At 38.3% G+C, this 27,669-nt stretch overlaps 1 protein-coding gene across 1 annotated transcript; it reads left to right on the top strand.

The window, feature by feature from the left end:
* Positions 1–1,738: 1,738 nt before the first annotated feature.
* UBE2J1 (ubiquitin conjugating enzyme E2 J1) lies at positions 1,739–23,665 on the top strand. The gene is made up of 8 exons (XM_032484581.1): positions 1,739–2,332; positions 7,165–7,238; positions 8,682–8,813; positions 11,029–11,113; positions 11,401–11,506; positions 13,622–13,751; positions 15,345–15,464; positions 20,817–23,665. The coding sequence occupies exons 1-8, from the start codon at positions 2,302–2,304 to the stop codon at positions 21,093–21,095; spliced, it is 957 nt and encodes a 318-aa protein (XP_032340472.1). The 5' UTR covers positions 1,739–2,301; the 3' UTR covers positions 21,096–23,665.
* The last annotated feature ends 4,004 nt before the right edge of the window (positions 23,666–27,669 follow it).

Below are 27,669 nucleotides of genomic sequence, written 5' to 3'. Positions count from 1 at the left end.
GTTACTAATTAGGGGAGTGAGGGAATGCAGAAACAAAGGAAAAGCAGTAATAAAACAGAGTCCTAGTTCCTCCTCAAAAGATATACATAATAATCTGATACAGATCTTTGAGCCGTTCTCTGGGAACTAAGGCTCCCAACCAGGTGGAAGTTAGTAACTAGCTGCTGAGAGCCCAGACTGGCCAGAACCAGAAGGTTGAAGACTGAGATTCCTGGAACACCAACCACCCAGTTACGTCACCACCAACCAATCAGAAGAAAGCCCTACACCCAGCAGCCCTCACCCCAAATGTTGCCTTTAAAAACTCCTCCCTGAAAGCCATCAGAGTGTTTTGAGTCTTTTGAGCATGAGCGGTCTGTTCTCCTTGCTTGGCCCTGTGATAAACCTGTCTCTGCTCCAAACTCCATTTTAGTTTGTTCACTGTGCGCCAGGCACACAAACTTGGGTTCTACAAGATGGGAATGACAGTACCTGCTTCAGAAGCCTTTTTATTGTGAGGACTATCGCACAAACACCAGCTTTTGCAGAGCTGTGGTATGGTAAACGTGTCAAGTGTTAGACAATTTGAAGATTCAACACAGAGTGAGTGAAGCATAACACTAGGGTTTGGTTTTGGATGCATATCTGGGCCAATCAGGTTATCAATGTACTTTTCAGAAAACAGCATCACAGAACAGTTTAAAAGATACTATCTAGTTTTATTTTCAATATCCTCCACTTCCTCCCCCCATACCCTCCAAATTTCACTTTTCATAAAGGGCTGATACAATCAGATACTAAGACCTCAATTTACTTTAGATTCTTAGTTTTAACAACAAAATGTAGGGGAGGAAAAATAATTTCCCCTCTATCTTATTAGTTCTTGTCTGAAATCCCTTGTAATAGATGAACAAAAGAAAAACAAGCCACGTTAAGACGAATACCTCAGTAAATGGAGTAACTCCAAAAGCCACCACCTTAAATACCACCTTCAACTAAAAACAAAAGAAAGCTGAAGGGGAAATGGAGGTTTTGCACAGGTGTCAGTGCCTTCTCCATTGAGATTCTCTTGCAAGTTAATCAACCTTCTCTTCCAGGTACAGAGAGGGAGACACAAATGTAAATTTTCCTTACAAAAGGGTAACCTCTACTCCGTTTTCAGAGCTTCTGAGCCTGCTCTTTCTCAAAAATAATCAGTTTAAAATACTCCTTATACCAAAGAGGCATATTTTGGGGTGGTATATTCTGCTACCTTTCAAAAATAAAATTTTCTGTTTTTACATAACAAAATAAAACTTGCCCAATCTGATTAACCCTCGTCATCCCGGCTAGAATTCTTTCCTTCCTTTTCATTCTCTGCACCACCCCAATCCCTCCCTGTTTTCCCAAGTCTTTGCTCTTCCTTTAAGACTTCAGAATCCAGTCCTGTCCTTTTTTCTCTATCCCATTCTTTAGACAATGAAGCATGAAGAGTGTTCTTTGAGTTTAAACCTTTCATATTTGTATGCTTCCCCCAATTCAATTATTTCATTAAAAGTCCCTCAAACGCTTAAGTGCTTTCACCTAAGCACTTGTGTCAGGGGGGAAAATGCTATAGAATCCCTTTTCCTTATCACCAGATTCTCCCTTCCTGACTGAACTGCTTTCACCCAAACAGCTACTGAAAACAAAGCACTTGGCAGACGCCGCTGGCAACCCGATCTCCAGGGCCCGCGCCGGACTCCGCCCGCCGCGAGTGGGGCCGGGTGCTTCCGACCCCGCGGCTCCGCGGTGAGACCCGCGAGCGCCAGGGGTCCCCGGATGCGCCGGGCAGAAGGGCGGCCCCCGGGGAGCCGCAGCGAGAGGATCTGGACGCCGCCCGCTCTTGCAGATCTTGGGGCGGGCTTCGCGGGCCCGGCGAACTGACCCGCGGGCGCGCCGACCGCCGGCCACGAAGCGACTGCCACGTCAGGGCAACTTCACAAAACCCAGGCGAGGGCGGGTGACGCAGGCCAGGCGGCCGCGGCGGGCTTGGGCTCGCGGCCAGACGAGGAGGGTGACCTGCAGCCCGGGCCCCCGCTTCAGCGACACCCCGGCCGGCGCCGGCGCCTGCCCAGCCCTCAGGGAGGCGGGGGAGAAGCGGAGGAGGCGGCGCCACCGCGAAGCCTGCGCCTCACCCGCAGCCTCCCGTCCCTCCCGCAATCCCAGCCAGGGCTGGGCGGTTTCCGCGGAGGCTCCTCTGCCGGGCTCGGTCGGCCCGAGCTGCGCTCAGACCCGGGCGGCGGCGGCGCGGAAAGGAGGCGGCGGCGGGCCGGGAGGCCGGAGCCGGGCCAGCGACCCGCCATGGAGACCCGCTACAACCTGAAGAGTCCGGGTGAGCGGGGCTGCGAGCGGGGGGCGGCGCTGCACCGGGACAGGGAGGGAGGAGTGGCTCGGACCTCGGGGCCCGCGCCGCGGTCCGCTCGCGTCCGCCGCCACTTGCGGCTGCGCTCCCGGTTTCGCGCTCTACGCGAGACCGCCGCCTGCCGAGGTGGTGCAGGCCGCGGGGCAGGGCGGCGGGCCGGGCACCGGCTGCCAAAGCTGGGAACTGGCCGTCGTCCCGCCGCACCCCGACTGCCCTTTCCTCCTTTTCGTCGCGTAGAGCTGGGTTTTCAACGCCTCCCGAGAACAGGTGTAGTGATGTCGGTGGGTAATAGTTAACAGCCCCTCGCCTTACCTGCGCCCTGGACACGGTCGTTAGCCCTTCCCCGTCGCCGCCACCGGACTTTTAGAAGCTGTTTGACCTACTGGCATCTGACGATTTAGTTGTGTAAATGTCCGGTTTGTAGCATTTGCGGCGTACGGAATTACAAACACAAAGGAAATGTTCCGGACTAAGCCATTTAATCAAAAAGCTGAGAAAACTAGTTGAGCCGTATACTTTAGAGCTAACCGTGAGTTTTGCTATACTGACTAATGTGGTGTATTATCTGTGATCAATCATAGAGACTTCTTTTCCTATATTTAGTGCCCCTGCTTCATGCACAGAAGCAGCCGAACAGTCTTAGCCTCAAATTCTTTTCTGGTGTATTTAAGGGTGCAAGGAAATAATCAGCTCTCTCAGATTAAGGCAAGCTTGAAACAAATCATTGGGTTCTACAAATGGTATTTATCTGTACCTTGATAAATTTGTTAGGAGGGAGAAATCCCACTTTCTGCTCTAAGAGGTGGTCCTAGGATGTTAGTAATGGTTTGGCCAACTCTTGCAGCTGCTGCTTTTTTTTTTTTTTTCTTCCAAAGAAGCAACTTCTCATTAAGAATCAGTAAGATTAGCATGCTCATGGAAAGAATTGATGTTGTGAATCCTTGATTTTTAAATAACTTAAAAATATGCAAAGATTCCAGGAAAGCCTGAGGGTACTGATTGAACAGAGCTGTGTTAACTTGAGTGCTCTCAGGCTAAGAAACATTCTAGGTAACCAAGTGTTGTACAATCTGTCATAACATTTGAGAGGCCACAGACTCTTTTAAAAATGTGATGAAGCCTGTGGACTCTCCAAGAAATACATTTATATGATTCCGTTTCAGTGGATTTATGACCCCTGCCCCCAGCTCATCTCCTACAGAACACCTGGAGGGTGAAAAGGGAGATCAAAGGAAGAGAGGAAAAGAAAAGCTTGATTTTAAGGTGGTTAGATGGTCAGATGATTAAATTGTTAAGATTGTGCTAGATTTTAATAAATCTGTGTAGGTAAAAATGTAGAATGACTGCTTGTCACATGATACCAAGTTCCTTAGTGGAATATTCAGAGAATAAATGAAAATTTGAGTAACAGTGCAGTTTGGAATGGAGGATTGGTAGGTCCCAAGAGATTGTTGTCAGAGGACATTGCTCAGTTTTGATAAGTTATCATACCTGAGATTGTGATACGTATTTAAAAATGCTGCAGAATTTTGTACGTTTCTAGACTCAATGACCTGCTGACAGCTGGCTAAGCTTTGGTAGACATGCTTCTAGCTATGTAATAAATTGCTTCCTCCTTTTGGTTTCATTTCCTCTAAGGGAGTGTTGCTATTCTGAAAAAGAATTTTTTAAAACCTTTTTTGGTTATTATGCAGATAATTTGGAGTTCATGAAGAAGGTGAATGAGATGAGATATGGGACTTTTTCAGAGTGCTAGGAGGCATAGTGAAAACGTTTCCTTCGTTTTATTCTCAGTCTTGCATTTCTAGAGTAATGCTTGTGTAAAAGGAGGTGGTTAAAAACACTGCGCAATGTAAGAGATAGAACCCTTTTTCTCCTTATCTGATGTGGAGTTGTCTTAGAGGTATGGATGGGAAAATTAAGTTAAGACAATACAAATAACTGGTTAGGGGCCAGTGTGTTAGCAAATGGTTAGTAAGTTTGTCCGTTTTATAGATAGGAAAACATTTCTTTATGATTTTTCTGGAATGGACCTGTGGTTGTGGGCAGACCTCTATGTGGGGGCACCTCCTAAGCCTCTGACTAGTCCATCAGTAGTTGCCTTTGGATCAAGCTCTCTGATCTCCTTTTGAGTCTCTTCCGGCCAAGGTAGTAAGGTCTCAGAGTACAAGTAGGGAGACCTCCTGTGGCAGATTTCTTCAGAAGGGCCTCTGGGCATGTTCAGCAGGTGATTGGCATATGAAGGCTGGGTGCAAAGGCACCCACTGCCTCCTTCAGAAACCTAGGAGTTATCCTATCCATGCCCAAGGCGTCCACTGCCCCTTCATGCTGATCATTCTCAAGCTTTCACGTCTAATTCAGACCCTTCTCCTAGGCTGTAGATACCTGGAACTTACTGGTGATTTAATATGTTTACCCGAATTGCCCACAGACTGAAAACATCTCTCCAAGATATGAAAACACCAAATCAAACTAATCAGTTTTCTCTCCTCCCTCAAACTAATATTTCTTATCCCAGGAATTTATAGCCACTCAGGAACCCATGGGAGTCATCTTTGGTCTCTTGGTCTACTCCTTTACTCCGTCCTCTACCCTGAAGCACACACGCACACATGTGCATTTGTATGTGGGCGCCACTACACACAGTCATACATATATCTAATCAGTTACTATTGTCACGAGATCAGATAAAACAAATTAAAAGCTGATTAGGTCACTCTTCAAACTGAAAAAACTGCAGGAGCTATGGATAAAGTTGAAAGTAAGCTGTTTAGCTTGGTCTACAGGGCAGCACATGATTTGATCCTTGCCTTCCTCCCCGGCCTCATCTCCCACCACTCCTACGCTCCTTTGCATTTTCACCATCTATCCATTTTGCCCAAGTTAATCTCCAGGTGGAGCAGTTCTCACTTCTATGCCGTGGTCCCTGTTGGAACCTCTGCTTGGAATGCCTTCCCATCTGAAATTCCTATTAATCCTTCCAGTTTCTTTAAGGTTCTGCCTTGTCCAGCTCCCCTAGGCAGACTAATAGTCCCTATATTTGTACATACTTGGCCATTATTTATATTGTAATTGTTTTCATGTCTTTCTCACTGCAAGATTTTTGAAGGCTAGAAGCAGGTCTTGGTCATTCTTCTATCTCCATGGCTCAGATATTCTTTAAATATTTGTTGAATGGATACCTTTGCAGGGTCTTCCTAGGCAGAAACATTAGTCTTTAAATATTTGCTTAAATGCCTTCACTATGGGAGTAGGAAGGGGCAGCTGGGGAGCATGACAGTGGATTCACATCCTCCAATATACCTGTCTCCTGCATTTTACTGATGCTTTGGAGATTGATAATATCAAGATACTTGCTTTCCAAGAGAAACAGATGCATGAGACAGTGACCTGTAAAAGATCCTTTTAGCTGGAGCTTTGTCTCCAAAGTCCAGTGAGCTACCTGAGCATGTGAAGAATGCTAATGTGGAGGCCCATGGAGCCTAGAGCTGGGATCCAGAGTGATCATGTGGCCTCCATGAAAAGGAAGAATGGGAGTAGGAGTGCAGGCGCTCCCCACCCTCCTTCCCTTCCCTGGCACACTTATCTTACCGTGGTTGGAGAGTTCCATTGTAACCTTGCAGAGATAAGAGAAGAGCTGGAGTGGAAAAAGTTTCTCACTAGCCCTGTGGTAGCAAGAAATGGAGTAGCAGGAGGGGCAGACTGTGCTCTAGCCCTAGGTCCAGGCAGTACTTTGAATCTTGACTATTCCATAACAGTGATATTTCTTTCTGGGAACCAGAGAGCTATGCCATGTGGCCAACTTCATATGCTCAAGGCCTGGTTTTGAATCAGGGAGAATCACTGAAAGGGCCTTATATCCCAGTCCATTTCTGACCTGGGTGGCATTGTGTCCCAATGGAAGCTGAGATAATAACTCTATTATAGCATCAGTGTGCCTGTCGCTGTGATTTTTAAACCCCCTTGAGTAATGCTCAGCTGTTTGGATATAGACTCCAAATAAGAACATAATTGGGTTGGGTCAGCCAGAATTGAATTTTATTAGGGAAGTGTGAAAGAGGAACTCCCAAGAGCCAAGAGTGTGGATAAAGAGGGAAGTTAATATAGGTATAGGTAGAGGTGGGGTGAAGAAAGTTATGGCGTCAGTGGATTGGAGGTTTAAATTAAGCGAAGAATCATTTCAAAAAGGATTAGGACTGTGGAGATTTCAGTGACCTCAGGGGACAGTGCCATTAAGTTAACGCAAGATAGTGAGTAGAAAGTCCCAAGAGACTGAGGATATAAGGAGTTCATGAGCACAAATTCCAGAGGGCACGTTTTTGTTAATATAGATATTTTATCAAGGTCGAGTTGGACTGCCTGTGTTGGAATCCTAGCTCTGCCATTTACCAGCTGTGTGACCTTGGATATGCTATATAATCTCTCCATGTCTCAGTTTCTTCATCTGGAAAATGGGAGTAAAAATAGCACCTATCTCATAGAGTTGCTTTGAGGATTACATGAACTAATAATTTGAGTGCTACCATATAGGAAATGTATATAAGTACTTACTAAATAAAAACACTGTCTTTATGAGACTTCCCTATATGTTTAATTTAATATGTAACTCTTCTAATGCCTAGCTACCATTTCCTCCCCTCCATTATTACTATTATCCTATAATTAAATCATATGCTTTGTTGAACTAGTCCTCTATACGTTTTGTTGAAGTAGAAACTTTTTCATTAGGTTTGTAAATCTGTGCTGTAAATCACTTGGAAAAGCATATTTTAAATGAATCTATCTTATGAATTTTATTTTAGCTGTTAAACGTTTAATGAAAGAAGCAGCAGAATTGAAAGATCCAACAGATCATTACCATGCACAGCCTTTAGAGGTCAGTCTCTATCTCTGTCTTCTACATATGGAATTTTAATTCTTAACTATTTTAAAGAAGTTCCTTAAAATTGTTTTTGCACTGCTTTGAGTCATTACAGATGTGTTTGATATGGTTTATTGATGTATTTTATTCCCTATATTTCCTGAATAATTCTATTAGGCACTCAGATCAGATAGTTTAGAAGAAACACATTTCTGATCTCTATAAAATGGGCCTCAGATACTAAATTTGTTTTAGGTCTTAAGTATGAGTGAGGAAAAGTGGAAGGAACCCCAGACTACAGTTTGGAAGACTTAGCCCTTCGAGGGGTCTCTACAGCTCGTCTCTGGGCTTTTGGTACAAACATCTCTGCCTCTCTTCATTCAGTCTTCTCATCTGTGAAAGGAAGTTAGTTAAATGTGCCCAGTCTGGCTTTCTCGGTAATAGAATAAAATATAGTAATTTGTGTGCAAATATTGTAAATGATGAACTACTGGGAACTGTAAGATGATGTTAACAGTGTATGTGTTAATATTACTGACCACTTACTAATAAGCTTTTAGGCATCTAGGAGGGATAGTTTTAAAAGTTTGTTAAAATAATCCAAATTTATAGTAAATTATTTGATTATATAAATAGTAATTATCACTAATTGAGATTCAAGGATTAGTTTCCAGTTTAATTAAATCTGTAATCTGTTCTAAGATTAAGTGACTTTCAATAATGTTATTCATTTATTTTGTCCCCATCAAAAAACAATCAAGTGTGACGTCGAAATAAATAGTTTCAGACATGCAAGAACACAGATTTTCTTCCTTATAGCCCATTCAGAGGAAGATAGTTGACAATAAACTACAACAAAATAATGCAAAAACCAACTAACCAAACAAACCAAAAAACACAGAGGAAGACTGAGATTCCAGTAAACCCAGAAGACACTCAAGAATTTTGGAATGTGTCAAGAAAGCAATTAGTCTAGATTAAAACTTCAGGGCTCCAAAAGAGATTTTTCAGAGAAAATAAATGGAACTAATGTAATAGGAAATACATAAATCTATAATCTTATTTATTACTATATAACAACCCTCAGACATTTTAAAATACATTTGTTTAAAAAAGATTTTAGCCCTTATGGGACATGAAAGCTAGATTAAATAGTTTTTTTGGGGGGTGGAGGGAGGTAATTAGGTCTATTTATTTACTTATTTTTAGAGGAGGTACCGGGATTGAACCCAGAACCTTATTCATGCTAAGCATGTGCCCTACCACTTGAGCTATACCTTCCTCCCTAAATAGCTTTTATTTATAACTTTTATACGTGAGGCATTTGGTGCATTAGAAACTGTTCTAGCAATAATATAAAATGTGAATTTTTCTCACCGAATATTTCTAATACTCACTGATAAAAATGATCCAGATTTTTAATGTTACTGATTTTTGCTGGTTATTATTTTTGTTCAGGATAACCTTTTTGAATGGCACTTCACAGTTAGAGGGCCCCCAGATTCTGATTTTGATGGAGGAGTGTATCATGGACGAATAGTACTACCACCAGAGTATCCCATGAAACCACCAAGCATTATTCTCCTAACGGTAAGAATTCTTGGCTTTTTCGAATGCTTCTGGTTTAACTCTTCATGGTGGCTGTAAAGTATAGTCTGCAGACTCATTTTCGTTAAGAAATAAAGTGAAAAAGAAAGAAATAAAGTGGACCATTATTATTATTTTGTCTTTAGAGACCAGACCTTGGACTATATTTTTTTCTGGAAAAAAAAATTTCTAGGAAGTTGAAGCATCTGAGAAGTACTAGTGATGCTAATTGCCATAGTGTGGTTGTTAGGATTCAATGAATTAATGCACACAATATGCTAGGCACAGTGCCTGGCATGTGGTGAGTACACAGTAAAGGGGAGTTACTGTTATTGTACCTCTTAATCACATCATCTTCTTCAGCTTCTCACCTTTCTTATGCTCTCTGCTCTTCAACTTCCTCATCTTTGCCTATAGCTCTTAGAATAAGAACTGACACAGAGTCCTTAATAAATGTTAGCTGCGTTATTACTGTTTATATTTCAGAATTTCTCTCCATCTTCACATATTTTATCTCCATGTGAAGGAAAACTATTGACCCAGTTTTCTCTTATCTTTCCTGGGATATTATTCCATCAGTAAATTCTTCTCCTACTTGTTAAGCTTTCCTTTCCTTTCATTTATGTGTTTATAATTATCCTGTAACCTTGCAAGAAGCAAAAAACAAAACACAAAAACCTTTCTGTAGCTCTGCTACCACTTTGAGCTTCTGTCCCATTTTTCTCTTTGGTCACCTTCAGGACATCCTTATTCTGGTTTAACCTCTTGCATTCTGGTTCCCACACATAGCACCCTGCTGAAACATGCTTACTTCACCAATCTCAGAAGCCAGTTTGAGAAATCCCACTCCCTCTTCTCAGTCTTCATCCTATTCACCTAAGTTAAACATCTGACACATGAGGTAGCAAATGGTGAAGATAAAGGTATCCATCATTACCAAGTTAAGGTTACTTTTGTATATAGTGTTTGGTGCAGTGGAAAGAGCACTAGTTTTGGAACCAATAAACCTTGATTCTGGCCAGTGCTGTTTCCATTACACCACAGGCAGGTTACATAATCCCTTTGAAATTCAGTTTTCTCATTTGTCAAAAGGGATGTGTGTGGTGTGGTAAACATAATTACACCATACAGTTCCTGGTACATAGAGCTGCTTAATAAACACTAGGTGCTGTTGAGAGTTGTGAATGCTGGCGGCGGGTCTGGAGCTGGAGGCCCTGGAGAGGCCCTGCAGGGTTAGGGATCTCTTCTTTTAGTTGTTAAATAATGGGGAGAGCTGAGTGGTCTGAAGCTGGGGCTGGCGCATGGGGAGACTGGTGGGGGAAGTTGGGGCAACAGCTGTTCACCAATGGTGCGGTCATATACATTGATTTTTAGTATTTGCTCTTTCTGGTTCACTTCCTCTCCTTTGAAAGTCTTCTCAAACCTTCATTCAGCAAATATTAAACACATATCACACACCCTGTGGGTGTGGCAGAGAAGTCAAATTCTTAGCCCATGTGGAGCTTATATTCTAACTTCCTACTTCTTCTTCCTTACCTTTCCCCTAAGTATGAATATATTCTATAAGTTCAGATTACAGCTGTTCTCTCTTATTTCTATGAAATGGTTTCAACGATCACCTTTGTGAAGTCAGGTACCAAAAATGTATTATCTTCTTCTAACATCAGCATGTCTAAATTTCTACCTGCCTACTGGATATCATCAGTAGCTCTTCTACCAAGACAAAATTGAAATCATTCTTTCTCATCTTTCACTTCTGTGTTCCTATATGAAATTCCATCATCCTTCTGAGAATCACTCTCATCTCAGAGCCTTCCTCTCCAAATCTAGTTGGGGACACTAGGTACTTAGGTTTTATCCACGTTTCTGCGTGTCTCCTCTTTTAGATCCTTCCCAGAGCCTAGGACCGTACTAGGCACAGAGGCAGATATCAGGACATCTTTATAGATCAATAGATTTCAGTTGTGCAACTCAGTTTTTAAAAGGTGCTACAACTTCTAAAAACAGCTTTTATATTCATTCAGAATCCAACAAATATATTTGTAGAGTATCTATAAGAGGACAAAAATCTGTGTCCTCTTGGAGATTCCATTCTTTTAAAGTTCACTAAAAACTATCTTTAAAAGTTATTTATATATAAAATATATTTATATTTATAATGTGTAAAACAGTAAACACGCACATATAAAATTTCTAAAATACCTTATTTATTCCTAAGGCAAATGGACGATTTGAAGTAGGCAAGAAAATCTGTTTGAGCATCTCAGGACATCATCCTGAAACTTGGCAGCCTTCATGGAGTAGTGAGTATTTAAAGTGAATATAAATCGTACGTAACTTTAGTCAGTTCATAGTCATAAAGTATAAGACTCTCTTGAGATTGAAGCTGTTTTGGACAAGTAATTTGATATCACTGAATAAATAAATAATAAATATGCTTTTCCTTATCTAGATTTTTGCATCATTTTAATACATATACCCCTACATGTACCTCTTCAGTGAAACCCTATGAGTCTTTTTTCTTTCTCTTTCCAGAGTAAACCCAGTTCTTTACAAAGCAGCTTAGATTGATGTTTACTTTTTATTTCAGTAAGAACAGCATTATTAGCCATCATTGGGTTTATGCCAACAAAAGGAGAGGGAGCCATAGGTTCTCTAGATTACACACCTGAGGAAAGAAGAGCGCTTGCCAAAAAGTAAGTTTTGCATTTCATTATTTGTTAAGATCTGAATACTGTTCTGGATAATGGCTATCAGGAGATGGGCTCTGTCTCTTTGTGACTTACCTTGTCTCTACAGATCTAGTCTTAGTTTTGCTGTCTTAGAAATTCGGTTGATCAATTTTTCCAAGGGCAACCAGACTATGAAGAATTGATTTTGTGCTATCTAGTTTTAAAAAGTAGTTGATGGTATCAACCTACAGTGGGAAGTATCTTCTAGAAAACAGTACTGGTCACTTATCTCCACTTGGGCAGTATTATAGATGGAAAAGAGCCAGAACAATGATACAGATGAAGCTTTCCATGGAAGTTTTAAAAACTCCTTGAAGGCAGGGAGGGAATCCACTTTGTCACCTTTGTGTCTGTAGCATCTGCTTCATAGCAAGTGCTCAATAAATGATCTGGAAGAAACCAAGGGAGATTTTCTTTATCAAATCATAGTTTCCCGTGGTATTGCCTTTTTGACTTTTTCAAGTACCTATCTTCTGTCTGTGTAACCCAGACTTGCCATTAGACTCAGAGTAGTCTCTCCTTTGAGTAGTGCTAAGACTAGTTCTTGATTTTGATCATTGTCCTGTTCTGGACTCTGCTGCCTGCCACCCTTCAGACATATTACATTAATAAATTATAGTTTATCTTACACTAGCACAGCCCAGAATTGGCCCTCCATAGATTTTTGTCGAATCAGATAGGTTTTAGTGTCTGGAAGATTTGATAGGCTCCTTGTTTTATCAACAACTTTACTTATTCCTAAATTCAGGATATACGTTACTTTCAACTACTTTTCATAAACTATAATATGTACTTTGAATACATAGCATTTGTTTTTATTTCATTTTCTATGTTGACTTTCTATCCAGTTCATGTACAGGTTAAAAAAAACAAAAACTTTTTTTGTTTAGACTTCTCACTGTGTATATTCTAGATTCATAGTCTAGAGGCTTTCTGAAAACATGATTTTGCATTCAACCATGGTAGCATACTATCCTTGTGGATAAACTAATATATTAAAAATAAACTTTCTCCTCTGAGTTTCATCTGGCTGCTCAGTTAAAAGTGAATATATTTTAAGGCAAATAATTTGGATACAACTGATTTTCAAAAGGACATAGACAGCAATGTGCAACTTCTGGTGAGATAAAAAATATTCATCAATAAATACTAAATTAATATAACTTTTTTATTGAAGTATAGTTGATTCTAAATTAGTACAACTTTACATGTATTTTGTTTACATGAATTTATAAATAATATGATCTTCAAGGTCTCAGTCTTTTTTTATGTTGAACTAGATGTATGACAAAATAAATAGGTTTTTAAGAAGTTCAGCAATATAACAATATATATTTTTACACATTATACATATTTACTTCCAGTCATACAGAGGAGAAAATGAAAACAGAAAAACAAATCAGTCTTAGGAAATAATCTAGCTAACAGGCTAATCTTGAACCTCTACTTACTATAAATGATAATGATAGATTGCAGTGTCTTTGGATTTCACACGCGTTCTCTATCTTTCAAGTTGTACTACTACTTATTATAAATGATGATGATAACTACTACTGTTTAGATGAGTAGGGTTTGTGAGATTTTTCCCTGGAAATAACCTGTAAATTATATTTTAAATTGGCTTCTTTCTTTCTGTTTTATATGTTTCTGCTGAAGATGACCTGAGCTTTGAAATGGACTTTTTTTCCACAGACTTAACGTAGGCTTATTTTGTGTGATCTTAAGGACAATGCAGTTAGACAGTTTGTATGTTTTGTTTCATAGATCTAAAGCTTATTTATCTTTAGATAGTATATTGGGGAAAAAATGAATTCTAAGCTCTGGATTTTTTTTTTAATTTTAGATTTTTTAAATTGAGATATAAGTGACATGGATTTTTTTTTAAACCAACCTAACTTGTGTATTTGTCTCAGAACTATAATTGTTACCAAAATGTTCTAATTTACGTGTAGATGAATATGATATATAGTTGTCCAGTGTTCTTTTCTTTTAAATTTAATCATTCAGTATTTGAGTGTCTTGAATTAACTTTCAAGTATTTGGTTTATACCCATCGAAAAAAAAATTATTTCCAACCAGATCACAAGATTTCTGTTGTGACGGATGTGGCTTTGCCATGAAGGATGTCCTGTTGCCTTTAAAATCTGGAAGCGATTCAAGCCAGGCTGACCAAGAAGCCAAGGAACTGGCTAGACAAATCAGTTTTAAGGTACTCTAAATTTATAGATAAATTCTAATTATGTAGACCTTTTATTTATTGCCAACTTCTGGATGGAAAGTAAAGCAATGTAGTCCTGTTGCACTGAGGTTTTTATAAATAATTTTTTTTTATTACAAACTAATAATATATATTCATAGAAGAAGCACTATATCCTAGCAGTGTTTAGAAGCTCAGACTCTGGTGTACAACGCCAGGTCAGAGCTCAGCTTTGCTGCTTGTTAGTAGTAGGACACCAGACGTTACTTACACTGTACCTTTTCCTCATCTGTAAATAATAATGCTACTTAACCTGTAGGATTCTTAGGAGGATTGAGTTAGTAATACTCACTTAAATGTATTGCATTTAGAACTGTCCCTGGTGCTTAATAAATTTGAACTATTAGTTTAATTATTTGCTAATTTTACTACATTCTTTTGTTATGTATATGGAGGGAAGTGATGGGGATTATAAATTCAATTTGAGTAAAGTTTAAGATCATATATTTTAGGATAAAGAGCCTTTAACTTAAGATAGCCAAAGCACTGATATTATATATTTGCTATAAAGAGAATTATAGGAGTTTTATTTTTCTGATATTAAAAGTGACTTTATAAAGACTTGTTTCCATTAAAAAAAATTAACTATTATTGTAGAAAATATAGATAAGCAATAGGAAGAAAACAACAATCATACATAATCCCATCCCCAAGAAATAGCTGCTGTTAATATTTTGTTGTTGTTGTTTTAATGGAGGTACTGGGGATTGAACCCAGAACCTTGTACATGCAAAGCGTGTGCTCTACCACTGAGCTACACCCTCCCCTATGCTGTTAATATTTTGATATATCTCTCATATCCTTTTGTTCTGCATGTTTTACCCAAACATATGATTACTTCTGGAATTTAATTAGCTCCATAAAAAAGTGTCAACTTGCATTAGACGATATGCCGCCTCCTCCCTTTTCTCCACCTCCCTACATCCTGAATATCCTTCCATTTCCAGTTCTTGGGAGAAATTTTTCCTTCTATTTTATTGTGGTTCCTGGAAGAGGAGCTGCTGAATAAATGTTGGTTATTTTCTTCTGAGGATTCCTATTGTACTTAACATTACTTCTCTGAAAATCTTAGGTAGGGTCAGATGTCTTTTGTACATCAGAATTTCAGATATCAGAAAATATTGACCCTATACTAATCCCTGTAGTGGGACCTGGAGCAGCACCCCATAATCAAATCTGTTACTATTTCATCAACAAACCTGGGAATATTTACAGTAATGTTCAATAAAGACTATTAATAGCCTCACATATCAGACTTTGCCTGAAAATTACAAGTTTTTAGAGCTCTTTGGAGTGGGTTGTGAACCATGGGTGTTAGTTTTGTCCCCTCGCCAAGTACCAGCTCCCTGAGAATATGTATTGTCTACTCCTCTCCCTAAAGTACCTAGCACAGCTTTAGACACATGAGTAATCAGTACTTAACTGATTGATAGTTGATATTAAAGTAGCAATTAAAATAAATCCAAGAGAGGACTTAGTAGGTTATGGGTTATTCTGTACATCTCCTCTTGTAACACTGCTCCTGGGTGTATCTTTTTTATATAGGCAGAAGTCAGTTCATCTGGAAAGACTGTCGCTGAGTCGGACATAAACCACTCTTTTTCCCTAAATGATTTACAGGATGATATACCTACAACATTCCAGGGTGCTACAGCAAGTACATCGGTATGGGTCTTGTCTTTTACATCTATATCTGTATCTGTGCCGTTGTCATTATTTGCAATAGAAGAGGAGATCTCGTGATGAAATATCTAAGTATCTTGGTTCTCCTAACAGTTGGATTCTAGCCTACCTCTCTCGCTAATGAATTATAGTGTCTTAAGCAAGGTATTCATATTTTCTGAGCCTTCTTTTTTGTTAAATGAGGCTGACTAAATAAATTTTATGTTCTGTTGTCCTTGCAGAATTCTATGACTTTTCTAAAAAAGTTAGTTTCAATATAGTGCTAGACTCTGAATAATATAAAATATACATACATTAGCTACTTTCTAAATAGGCACTCTGTCTTTGGCAGGTTAGTTAAGCTGCATTAAGGCACTGACCTAAAAGGCCTGGAATCAAAGATTTGCCTTAGACCATCTCTGTGCAATACAGTAGCACAAGCCACATGTGGCTATCTAAATTTATATTGAAATTATTCATAATTAAACTAAATTAAACATTCAATTCCTTAGTCATACTGGCCACATTTTAAGTAATCAATAGCCACATGTGGCTAGTGGCTACCATTTTGGACAGCATAGATACCAGACATTATCATCATCTCAAAAACTTCTGTTGGACAATGCTCCATTGTACGTTGTGTCTAATAAATTTTGAATGAAAGATTACATGGGTGCTGTGGGTCTTGTTAGTTGTGCCCTGACCTGTTGTTTAAACGTTGGTGGGCCTTGGTTGTTGGAGAGACTGATTAAGAAAATGTGACTGGATTGTTGCTAAATCATTAGGATTATGATTATGAGGGAAAACATTGACTTTCCTTTCTATGTATAAGTCACGAACTGTCTTTTTCATAACAGATAGTTTGGTTGAGTAGCTATATCTCCCTCCCCCCACTCAACACCCCAGGGAGGCCTTCTAGTTTGTAGAAGATTTTAAAGGGTCAGGAAAATGGAAATAGAGGCTGGGCAAATACAGATTTGCTTTTTACTCACGAATAACTCATTAAAAAGTTGGACTGAGTAGTCCTTTTTCATGCAGAGAGTGAGATGGGCAGAAAGAAGTAAGTTGAAGAAAGCAGGGGACGGGGTGCTCTAAAGGAAGTTCTTGGAGGACTGGAGAGGGAGGTATAAGAAAAAAGTGTATGTTAAGAGTTAAATGATTTTCATGTGTTCCCCATGTAATTTTATGAATTATAGAGGGATATATTGAATTAATTTTAGTCAGTATATGTTTTAGCTTGAAATATTAAAAGCATATTTAGATTACTTTTCAAATTCTTTTTGTTTTAGAATTCTAATTGGTTTTTATATCATAAGTAGTTTTTAAAAAGTAGAACCATCCTGTTAAAGAGGAGGGTAGTAATCTTCTTTCACCTGTAAGGATAGTCTCCTAATATTTGTGATGTATTTAAATCTGTCTTCAGTCCCTTTTAAATCTATGTCAAGTTCTCTGTTGCATATTCCAGTTAAACTTACTCCAGTTGTAATTTAGCTTATAATTAGTTATTTATTATCTGTCTCACTTCCCAGAATGTAAGTTCCATGAGGATCAGCGCGCTCTTTGTCCTGCACTGTCTCCTCAGTGCCTGACATAGTGCCTTGTTTATAATAGATAGTCAGTTTACATTTGTTGGTTGAATAAATGAATCTTAGGATTGGCACTATTAAAAAATACTAGGAATACAAGCAAAGAAATCAAGGAGTTTAGTAAGTTACATTGCACAAACAGTAGTTTTGTTATTACAATAGTCTTTTCCATTTTGATTTTTTTCTTACTTTTTCTTCCAGTTTTATTGCAATATAGTTGACATACAGCACTGTGTAAGTTTAAGGTGTAGAGCATAATGATCTGGGTTACATAACCACAAAATAATTACCACAAGTTTAGTGAACATCTAATATCTCATAGATACAAATAAAAGAAAAAAGGAAAATATTTCTTCCTTGTGATGAGAACTCTTAGGATTTACTCTCTTAACAACTTTCATTTATAACAAACACGGTGTTAATTATATTAAGCTTATTGTACATTACATCTCTAGTACTTATTTACCTTATAACTGGAGGTTTGTACCTTTTGGCCACCTTCATCCAGTTCCCCTCCCTCCACCGCACTGCCTCTGGTAACCACATATCTGGTCTCTTTTTCTATGAGTTTGTTGTTTGAAGTACAATTGACCTATAACATTATGTTAGTTTCTGGTACAAAACATAGTGATTCGATATTTCTATACATTAGAGAATGATCACCACCCATTTTGATTTTAAAGTACATAAAACAGAATTCTTTTCCGTAGATACAGGTAATTAGTTGATATCAATTCTGATTAAAATACTGACAAGTAATAAGTTGCATAGAATTGCAAGTTAAGCTGTTAATTACATTTATATGTAAATTATCTGAGTATGATTATATAATTTGATCACTATGGAATTAACTAAAACCTGGTTTTGGTTAGAGGTAACTGCTTTATGTGCAAGTGTAGTAAATTCACTAAGATGTTATACGTTAAATCCCAGATCAGCTATGTTTTTTTAGCCTTGAGGGGGCGAGAGATTGCCCAAAGTCTAAATATAGCAGATAACATCAGGCCATCTGTTGCTTTTGATGCAGATTTTTTAGCTGTGTAGAAACTGGAACAATACTGATGGTTGTTTGATGTTCTTCCAGTCTATTAGATTTTTCCTTCTTCCCAGGGATTGAGGTTCTGAATAAACCATTCCATTTTGTATTAAAACACAGACACAAAACTCCCTCAGAGTTGCTTGTTATTCTAGGTTATTAAAGAAAAATTTATATGTATTACAAGGGAATTATCTGTGACTGTGATTTATATATATATACACACACACACATACTTATATACATAATTAAATACAAATGTTACATACTTTTACATTCCCAGAAATGATCTTAATGAAGGAAATCATCTTCATGATCTTAACGAAGGAAATGGAAACTGTTACGACTTAAGTCTTCATTCTGCAGTATGTGTGTTGGACAAGTTTAGGCAAATAGCAAAGATGTAAACATCCTACCACCAAACCTACAGCGGTTTGCAGATGCTGACACCAACTCGATTCTCCATGTGCAGTTCAATATGAACTGCCAAAATTTAGCCCAGCTAGTCCTTCACCTCCAGATAATCCTGGTTCCTCTGGGTCTATAACCTTGGGGTCATACAGTTTTCTCTTGATGTAATTGTTTTAAATAGGAAGCATTTTATAATTTTATAATATCACAGCACTAAATTTTAGTCAGGGATATATCATCCAAAAGGCATTGAAACATAGGATCCTATTTAAAGCAGTATATCTATATAAATATTTCCATTAAGTACACATACTAAAATGTCATCTAAAGTCAATGTTTTCAAGGATTTTTGTTCTAAATATACTAACCATACTAATGAAGGTCTGAAAAGCAGTCCTAAATAAAGTCATGACTTTTTTTGACCTAAATCTAGGGTCTTCAAAGGGATATAGTGATAGTAATATTAGTACATCCTTGTACAGGTGAGGGAATTGAGTCTTAGGTTAAATAGCTTGCTTAGGGTCACACATCTACAAAGGGGTGAAGCCATCCTAGTGAGGCTAAGGCTCCCTGTTTTAGTCAGGTATGTGGGCAGGGCAGTGTTCTCCCCTCAAGCTCATGGAAAAAACAACATGTATAAAATAAAAGCTTTAAGATAAGTCAATCTCTTGTGCTAATTTCTGGATTGATAATACCATCTTGTTTTTTATTTTCCTTAAAAACGCATTTCCCTATAAGTCTTGAGTGCTTTTGCTCTGTCAGACACTTCTATCTTCTCTGGCAGAACAGTTGGAAGAATGGGAGATTTCAAATGGAATGTTGCTGCTGAACTGGCTACTGTAATTCTGTTCCACTCCATGGGTATGACACCTGTGACACCTAAGACCTCGTAAAATGCATCTGCTTGGTGTATCTGCTCTTCAGTGAGCACACTGTTCCTGCCCTGGAGTTTGGAAGTCCAAGTTCATGCTACTCTAATTCAGTATCAGCACTAACTTTTACTTCTAACTTTCTACCTTTGTATTAGGGGTCACTACATTTGAGTGTTCTAAAGGATAGTTTTAAGAAACTCAGATTATTTAAACCATTTAATGTTGAGGTGATGTCAGATTTAAAATGTAATTTCTTCTGCAGGTAATTTAGATGAGTAGTTTTTCCCCTAATGTTATATTGTTGCCAGGATGTAGCGCATTCTTTTACCTTTGTAAGAAGTAGTTGAATTACATTATTATGTTCTTTTTTCTTCTAAATATTGAAATCTTCTATAATGAAAAGTATTTTAAATCTTTTGTATTTACTCTATTTAAAAAGTTATTCCGAATAAAACATGCATTCTTATTTTTAATTTGAAAGAATGTATACTGATACTATTATAATCAGTATGAAGTTGTGTTCAATACAAGAAAGGCTATTGGGTTATTACAGGTAGAGTTAAAGTGTCTATATAAATGAAGTGAAATTCATATTTTGTAGCGCTTTCTTGTCTATAAACCACATTTACGATTTTGAATCACTTGGTGCCACATCGTGGTAATGCTTTGACCAAGCGTTCATTGAAAGGATAGGAAGCAGTTGACGTCCAGTGCTTTTCAGGTGTGCCAAAGTAGAGGATACATTGGATCTGCTATAACCACCTCCACTTTCTTCTCAGCACATACCTAGGGAACTCTTGACAATAGGTCATGCTTTACATACATAAAGTAACACAGTTCCAAAACACAGTAAAGGGTTCTTCTAGACTTGTGCTCAGTTCAGTTGACAGGAGTTGTGAGAAAGGATAAGCCTCGTTTGAAAACTGTATCTAATATTTATAACAATATTACTGTGAAAAACATGGTTTGAAATTATTTCCTGTCCTGTGTGATTGTTGATGTAGTTAGATAATATTGGAGGAAGAACACTGTTGAGAGTTGCCCCTTTTTTGCCATTTACAATGGCAGACTGTTAAGTAGAAGGTGGAAATCAAATTGCTTCCCACATTGACTCTCCCAAAAGAAGGGAGGTACCTAGATGCCTCACAGATACTGTTGGAGTTGCAGCTGGAGGAGAGTAGAAAGCCATCTCTGGAGAATATGGATAAACTCTGTCCTCTTCTTATTTGTTGCTGATAAGTTCCTCCTCCATGTGATGAGCACTAGATAAGTTGTGCTGCTGGCTTATTCAGGAGGGTGAGTTATTCATCTCAGCATTCAGAGAATTCTCGGTAGTTCTGCCCTTAGTCATATTTAGTGCTCTGAGATTCTGTGTACTATTGAATAGATAGCCTGTATGTATGTAAGTTTTCTTTGCCAATTTCAAACAAAATTTCTTTAAATTTCATAGTATGGAGTTCAGAACCCCACAACAGCACCCCTTCAGCAACCTGCCCAGCCTGTAGCTAAGAATACCTCCATGAGCCCTCGACAGCGCCGGGCCCAGCAGCAGAGTCAGAGAAGGTCGTCTGTGTCACCAGATGTAATCCAGGCCCAGCAGCCAAGAGACAACCACACTGATCATGGTGGATCCGCTGTATTGATTGTCATCTTGACTTTGGCATTGGCAGCTCTTATATTCCGACGAATATATCTAGCCAATGAGTACATATTTGACTTTGAGTTGTAATACTGTTTTGTGTCTTAAGAGCTGTGACTCAACTGCTTCATTAAACATTCTGCATTGGGTATAATCTAAGAATTGTTTACAAAAAAGATTATTTTGTATTTATCCTTCATTCCTTTTTTGATCCTTATAAATTCAGTATAAATATAGCTAGACATTCAGACTCTGTCTTGCTTAGTTTTAGGGACTGGAAGTCAAAAGTCCCTTGTCTCTACATGACCTGCTTTACAGGGAGATAACTTATTGTTTTTCATGCCTCAGCTTCTTTTTATGTAAATTTATGATACTTTTCTGTATAGCCCTTGAAAAGATGGTGTTTTAAGTTCCATTGAGTATTACTAGTTACTCAATGCCATTTATTGAGTACTCTGCTTCTACTTATGTAGAATGATACAGGGATTAGAGTTGAAAGGGGAAAATAAAACCCCTCAAATAGGTTGCTTAAAATGGATTCATATGAGACATACTGGGATTGCCCAATTTATGGCTGACTTTGTGTCCTAAACATTCTTCAGTGAAAGTAACTATTTCGGTCTAACATTTCCAGGGAAATGAGATTACATCTGTATTATTGGATGTTACTTGAAAAGGGAATGATGCTTTGTAACCACTTTGATATGCTGTTATCCCCTTCTCTACAGTTCACACGCAAGATTTAAAAAAGAAAGAGGGAAAACAGTCCTCCATAGATCTGTGTTTTAAGGAAGGAAGCATCCGAGCCAGGAGGTCACTTGATTTTCTTCCAGGAGTTAAATAGGAGGATCTTAAGATTTGAATGTTTGCTCAGCTTTGAATTGTATATCTTTTGAGATGTATTATATGCCTTGCTTTATAATTATAAATTTAATTATTCCAGGAATGTGCATAATATTGAAATATTTCATGTACCATTTTAATAGAAAACTCAGGGCCCAAGGAACAGTAATAGAAATTAGAAAAGCCTCCCTTAGGATTGTCCACCTAATCAAAGCCCAAGAGGGAATTTTCAGTGCAAAATCAATATATAACTTAGTGCTAGCTAGCTCCACAGACTAGTAGATAATTTTATTATCATAAGTAATGCCTGGTGAGAACATATAATCACAGAGAAATACTGTCTTCAGCATGTTCAGTAGCAGCATTGAGGGCACTCTTGAGAGTACTGTTAATGAAAATTTCATTTTTAAATACAGGCAATCCCCAGCTTTCAAACAGGTTATGCTCTAAAAGTGCATTTGTAAGTTAATTTTTTTTTACAACCCAGTGTTGTAAAATGGTCTTTAGGTTCTAGACAAGGCCACAAAAGTTAGTCCATGATGTATCTTGAATAATTTGGGGGATATTATTTATAAAGTCCTTATGTGGTTTTAACTAACTGAAATTATGGGCAAGACAGAGGCAATTTGTAAAATGATTTTAAAGGCAAATTTAATTTTTACTCCTGCTATGATAGGACTTTGGTTCTGTTAATTATCAGACACAATTTCTATTTTCATTTGATAGCCAGTTTATGTCTGCATCTAAAATAAGAACATATTGTATACTATTAAATAATACCTGGTTTTATTAAATTTTAATAAATTAGCATTTTAAAAGTGTTTACAGATTGTTTCTGTTATATCTACAGCTGAAGTTGGTAAAGTCTAAAAAGCTCAAGGACTTTATGATGACCTCATGTGTCAGGAAAATTACAAGTTACCATTTTATAACTTTATTGCCATGAGAAAATACATTCTGAAGTCTTGGTTTGGAATGTAAGATATTTAGAAATATTGGTTCAGTGGTCGGTGGTCTCCTAGCAAAAGGTCACCAACTCACCTGGGGAGACCAGGTAATGTTATTACCTGAGAAAAAGGAAATCCCTTCTGTGCTGAGATTAATCGTGTGCTTGGAACAATCTTCCCTCCTTTTCCTCTCAGTCACGCTGAGCCAGCTTCTTGATTGATGTGATCTTGTTACCTGTTTCCATAGGATGCACCTATACTTTAAAACTGATCAAGCCAAGAAGATTTTGCATTGTACAGACCCTCCTCTGAGTTGCCTCTCTTCCCTCACCCATCAGCGGCTGGGCCATCTTCTTGTTTGTTGAGCACCTGATACATGTATCTGAAAGTGGCATATCTTTTTTGTTCCTCCCTTTTCAGCTCCTGTTGCTCCCTAAAAATCCTTAAGTTGTTTATCTGACCCCCCATTGTTGAGTTAATGAGCAAAAGTGGTCTTTGGCATTTTTACTCATCCCACTTGAAGGGTCTCTTCAGAAAACTATTATTTTTCAAGCCCCACTTTAACCCCTTATTTACAGCATGAGGCTGACACCAGATGTGGGATCCGGCAGGTAAAGGCTTAGAGCTCCTTCCCCCAATCCTCACATTTAGGTAACTCATGGCTTCTTCTTTGACCAACATAGCACATAAAGACATATCAAGGTAGTTAAAATAGCATGCTTGGAAAAACACATAATGTCTGTTTCACGTGTAACTGTCTAAGCAAATGGAACTTCAAATTTTATGTATCATGGGGCTTTTAATGTAGCACTTTACATTTTCATGCTGCTTATTGTTTTATTCTACTGAAATAAATGAATTCCTGCAAAATTCTCAACTAATTTTTTAAAAAAACTTCTAAAAATTATTATTTTGATTATGAAAACATAAAATTTCCTGTTTTGGGAGAATAAGAAATCTTTTTGTTACTTTTGGCTATGAATAACTTTCTGGTACCTTGCAACCTCCCATTTTTATAGAGCAGAATCAGTAAACAAGCAAACCTCACACAATTGGACTTGTGCAGAAACCTAGGCTGAAGTATTGAAAGGCCTCTATTGTTTTATTACTTGCAAAGAAGTAATGAAAGGTGAATGCATTTAGTGAACCTGACTCTTAACAAAGAATAATGTGTACATTAAGGCGTACTATTACAGCCTTTGTGGGAGGCTGTAAATACTCAAAAGCTGTTTGGAATGCCTCTTTTTAACAGTTGCCTTCAGAACTAGTTTGAGCTGCTCAATAAAACCCATGACTTTATTTGTACCTTGTTTTGAATTCTTTACGTCATTTGGTCTTATCTCCTGTTCATTTTACCTCCTTGAATATTCTCTTGCATTTTTCCACTTCTCTTCATGCTCACTGCCACTACCCTAATTAGCCACCAATCTTCTCTGAGTTAGAGAAGTCTCCATTCTTGCCGCATTCTGCACACTGCTGCGAGAGTCTTCTCCAGTGCATAGTACAGATCTCATCCCTTCTCTCCCATTGCTCTTAAGATAGGTCTAAACCCTCAGTGTAAGACACATGGCTGTGTATAACCAGAGTCCCACATAGCTCTGTGGCCTAATCTGGTAGCAAATGCTTACTGGGGCCTTTTCACAACTCTCAGCTTGAGCCACTGGGGCCCATCCTCTGTCCTGAGAAATAAATTTTAACATAAATCCACTGCCTCACACCACATACAAAATTAACTCAAAATGGATCTAAGACCTTAATGTAGGAGCAAAAACTCTTAGAAGAAAACATAGTAAATCTTTGTGACTGTGGGTTAAGCAGTGGTTTCTTAGATACAAGGTCAAAAGTACAAGCAACCAAAGAAAAAGATAAATTATACTTCATCAAAATAAAAAAAACCCTTTGTGTTTCAGAGAACAGCATTAATAAATGAAAACAATGGGAGAAAATATTTGCAGATCATATATCTGAATGAGAGTTGTATTGAGAATGTCTAAAGAACTCTTATAACTCAATAATAAAGGCAAATGACCTGGTTGACAGTGGCAAAGGATTTGAACAGACATTGGTACAAAGAAGATACATGGATCATTAGTCATTAGGGAAATGCATATGAAAACTATAGTCAATGTAAATCAACTATTTCAATTAAAATAAATTTTTTAAAAATCCTAAAAAGAAAAAGAACTACAGTGAGATATTTCACACCCACTATGATGGCTAGAGGAAGTGAAGAAATTGGAACCCTCATACATTTTTAATAGGAATACAAAATGGTGCAGCCACTTAGAAAAACCATTCAGTAGTCCTTCAAAAAGTTAAACATAGAGTTACCATATGACCCAATAATTTCACACCTAGGTATATATTCAAGACAAATGAAAACATGTTCACTCAAACTTGTACATGAATATTCATAGCATTATTGTAAGAGCCCCCAATTGGAAATGCAAATATCCATCAACTGATAAGTGGATAAACATGATGTGTTATATCTATAGAGTGGAATATTACTTGGCAATAAAAAGAATGAAGTTATAATACATGCTTCAACATGAATGAATCTTGAAAACATACTGAGTGAAGCCAGACACAAAAGGCTACATATTGCATGATTCCATTTATATGAAATATCCAGCAGAGGCAAATCCATAGAGATGGAAAGTAGACTGATTTCCAGGGGCTGAAGGGAATGGGGAATGGAGAGTGACTGCTACTGGGTGAATTTTCTTTTGAGGGAGATGAAAACATTCTAAAATTAGGTGGTAGTGATAATTGCACAAAAACTAAAAACCTCATTTTAAAGGGGGAAATTTATGGTATGTGAATGACATTTCAATAAAATTGTTATTTTAAAAAAAGTTACACTTATCTCCAACTGGCTTTTCTCCCTACTATAATCACAATAATTGAACTACTAAAAATAAGATTAAAAAAAATTGGTAGGACCTTAAGTTGCATCTAGAATGCAACAAAACAAGTATTTTTTTTTAAAAACCAGCAACATCCGTGCACAATTCTAGGGTTGCAGTCAGTCAGCCCTTGATGGGCCTAATCCAAATGGAAGAAAAGAAAAGAGATCTTTTGAACAAAATTTATGGAAAAGAACTTTAACAGGTCTCATCTCTTCCCTGCTCAGTCCTCAGCAGGAGTGGGACTTCTAAACAAATTACCTGGATAATTCTGAGGAGTGGCCAGATTTGGTAACCACTGAATCAGTCCCCAGACTAAATTATTCAGACTCCCAAATTCCTATTTAACCCACTGTAATTTGGCTTCTTGCCACATCTCGCAACTCTGGCTACAGTTCACTGAAGTGAGGGGCAGTGTTCCGGTCCCCAGGTCCAGGAACCTGTTTTGTGCCCTTACTTCTTCCCAGTACTGACTGTTGACTACCCTCCTCCCAAAAGTCTGTAGTCAACCTCTCTGCTAGGTCTCCTATGCCTGTGTTCTGACTGCCCATCCATCTTTTAAGAGAATATATTCTCCAGGATTCTGTGCTTAGACTCTGACCTCTTCTGTTCCCCAGAAAGATCTCACTTTTCCTGTGGTTAAAACACTACCATTACAATGATGACTCCAGATCTATTTCTTCAATCCACACCTTTCTCCTGAGCTCCAGGCTCATACTTCAGCTGTCTGCTGGGCATCTGAATGTCCCATGACACCTCAGACTCCACAAGTTGAAATTTATCTCATCCCTCCACCAAACTTGTCCACCTCTAAGGGATGTCAGAAAATGGTGGTACCAACCAGAGATACCTTCAAAGTAGAATCTGAGATATCACTGACTTCTCCTACCTCCTACTCTATTCAGTCACCATGGAGATTCTACTTCAGTGATACCTTGACTCTCTCATTCTTCCATCTTCCCTCTCTTTCCCTCCCCTAGGGCAAGACCTTATCCTCTTCTATAATTATAACTTCTCTGACCCAACTGATCCTAGTTGGGAAGTCCTTTTAAAAAAGTGTCATTCCGCTTTTCTTAAAGGGATCAGAAGAGCTTCTTGTGTAAGAAAAAAAATCAATAGAAATAAACAAATGTTAATGTTAATACATCACTGCCTCACACCACAGACAAAATTAACTCAAAATGAATAAGGCCTTAATGTAAGAGCAAAAACTCTTAGAAGAAAACATTTTAAACATTTTTTTCTGTCGAGTCGAACATAACCACATGTATCTTTTCACTTCTAATGTTCATAATTCCACAGCCCAGGAAGGGAATCAAGCCTAATTTATGATGACATTATATATTTTAGGATTAAAGACGAAAATTAATCTCATGCTCGTGCTAGGAAGAAGAGCTTGTGTAATCATGAATTCTCCTTTGGTTTATGCTTTCCTTCAATATCAAAATGTGTTTTAAGGTGTGTTTTCATTGGGGAAAAAAAAGATGCATATTTGGGGGAAAAGCAAGTACCCTTGGCCACAGGTACAGCACAGAGCAAGAAATGAAGCAGCGCTGTGAAAGAGGCCATTTGTGTGTTTACTCAGCATTTCCTGAGCACATCCATGGGCTCATCCCCATGTCCACCAAGTCTTCCCTGTAAATCCACTCAGAATCCAACCTGCTCCCTGGCGGGTGTGACAGACTGGCTTTATGCAGCCAGAGAGATGGATTAACGATCTCAGCAAAAAGCTGGCATGTCCAAGAGATTTAATTTTTTTTTTTTTATATATAACAGTTTTAGCCAAAGCTGTTCTAGGACTCAGTGGAAGCTGAGTTTCACAGGACAAACTTATTGACTAATAGCCAATCACTAAGTAGCGGGGAGGGTAAAGCCTTGGTGTTTGTGTCACGGCCTGGGGGTGGGGAGTGGGGTGGGACAAGCAACAGTATCAAATATTCAATTGGGAACCTCAGCCTGGCCAGC

The sequence above is a fragment of the Camelus ferus genome, chromosome 8, assembly GCF_009834535.1.
Source record: "Camelus ferus isolate YT-003-E chromosome 8, BCGSAC_Cfer_1.0, whole genome shotgun sequence".
Classification (NCBI taxonomy): domain Eukaryota; kingdom Metazoa; phylum Chordata; class Mammalia; order Artiodactyla; family Camelidae; genus Camelus; species Camelus ferus.
Note: the sequence above shows the minus strand (reverse complement) of the source record. Positions and strands in the feature narration are given on the sequence as shown.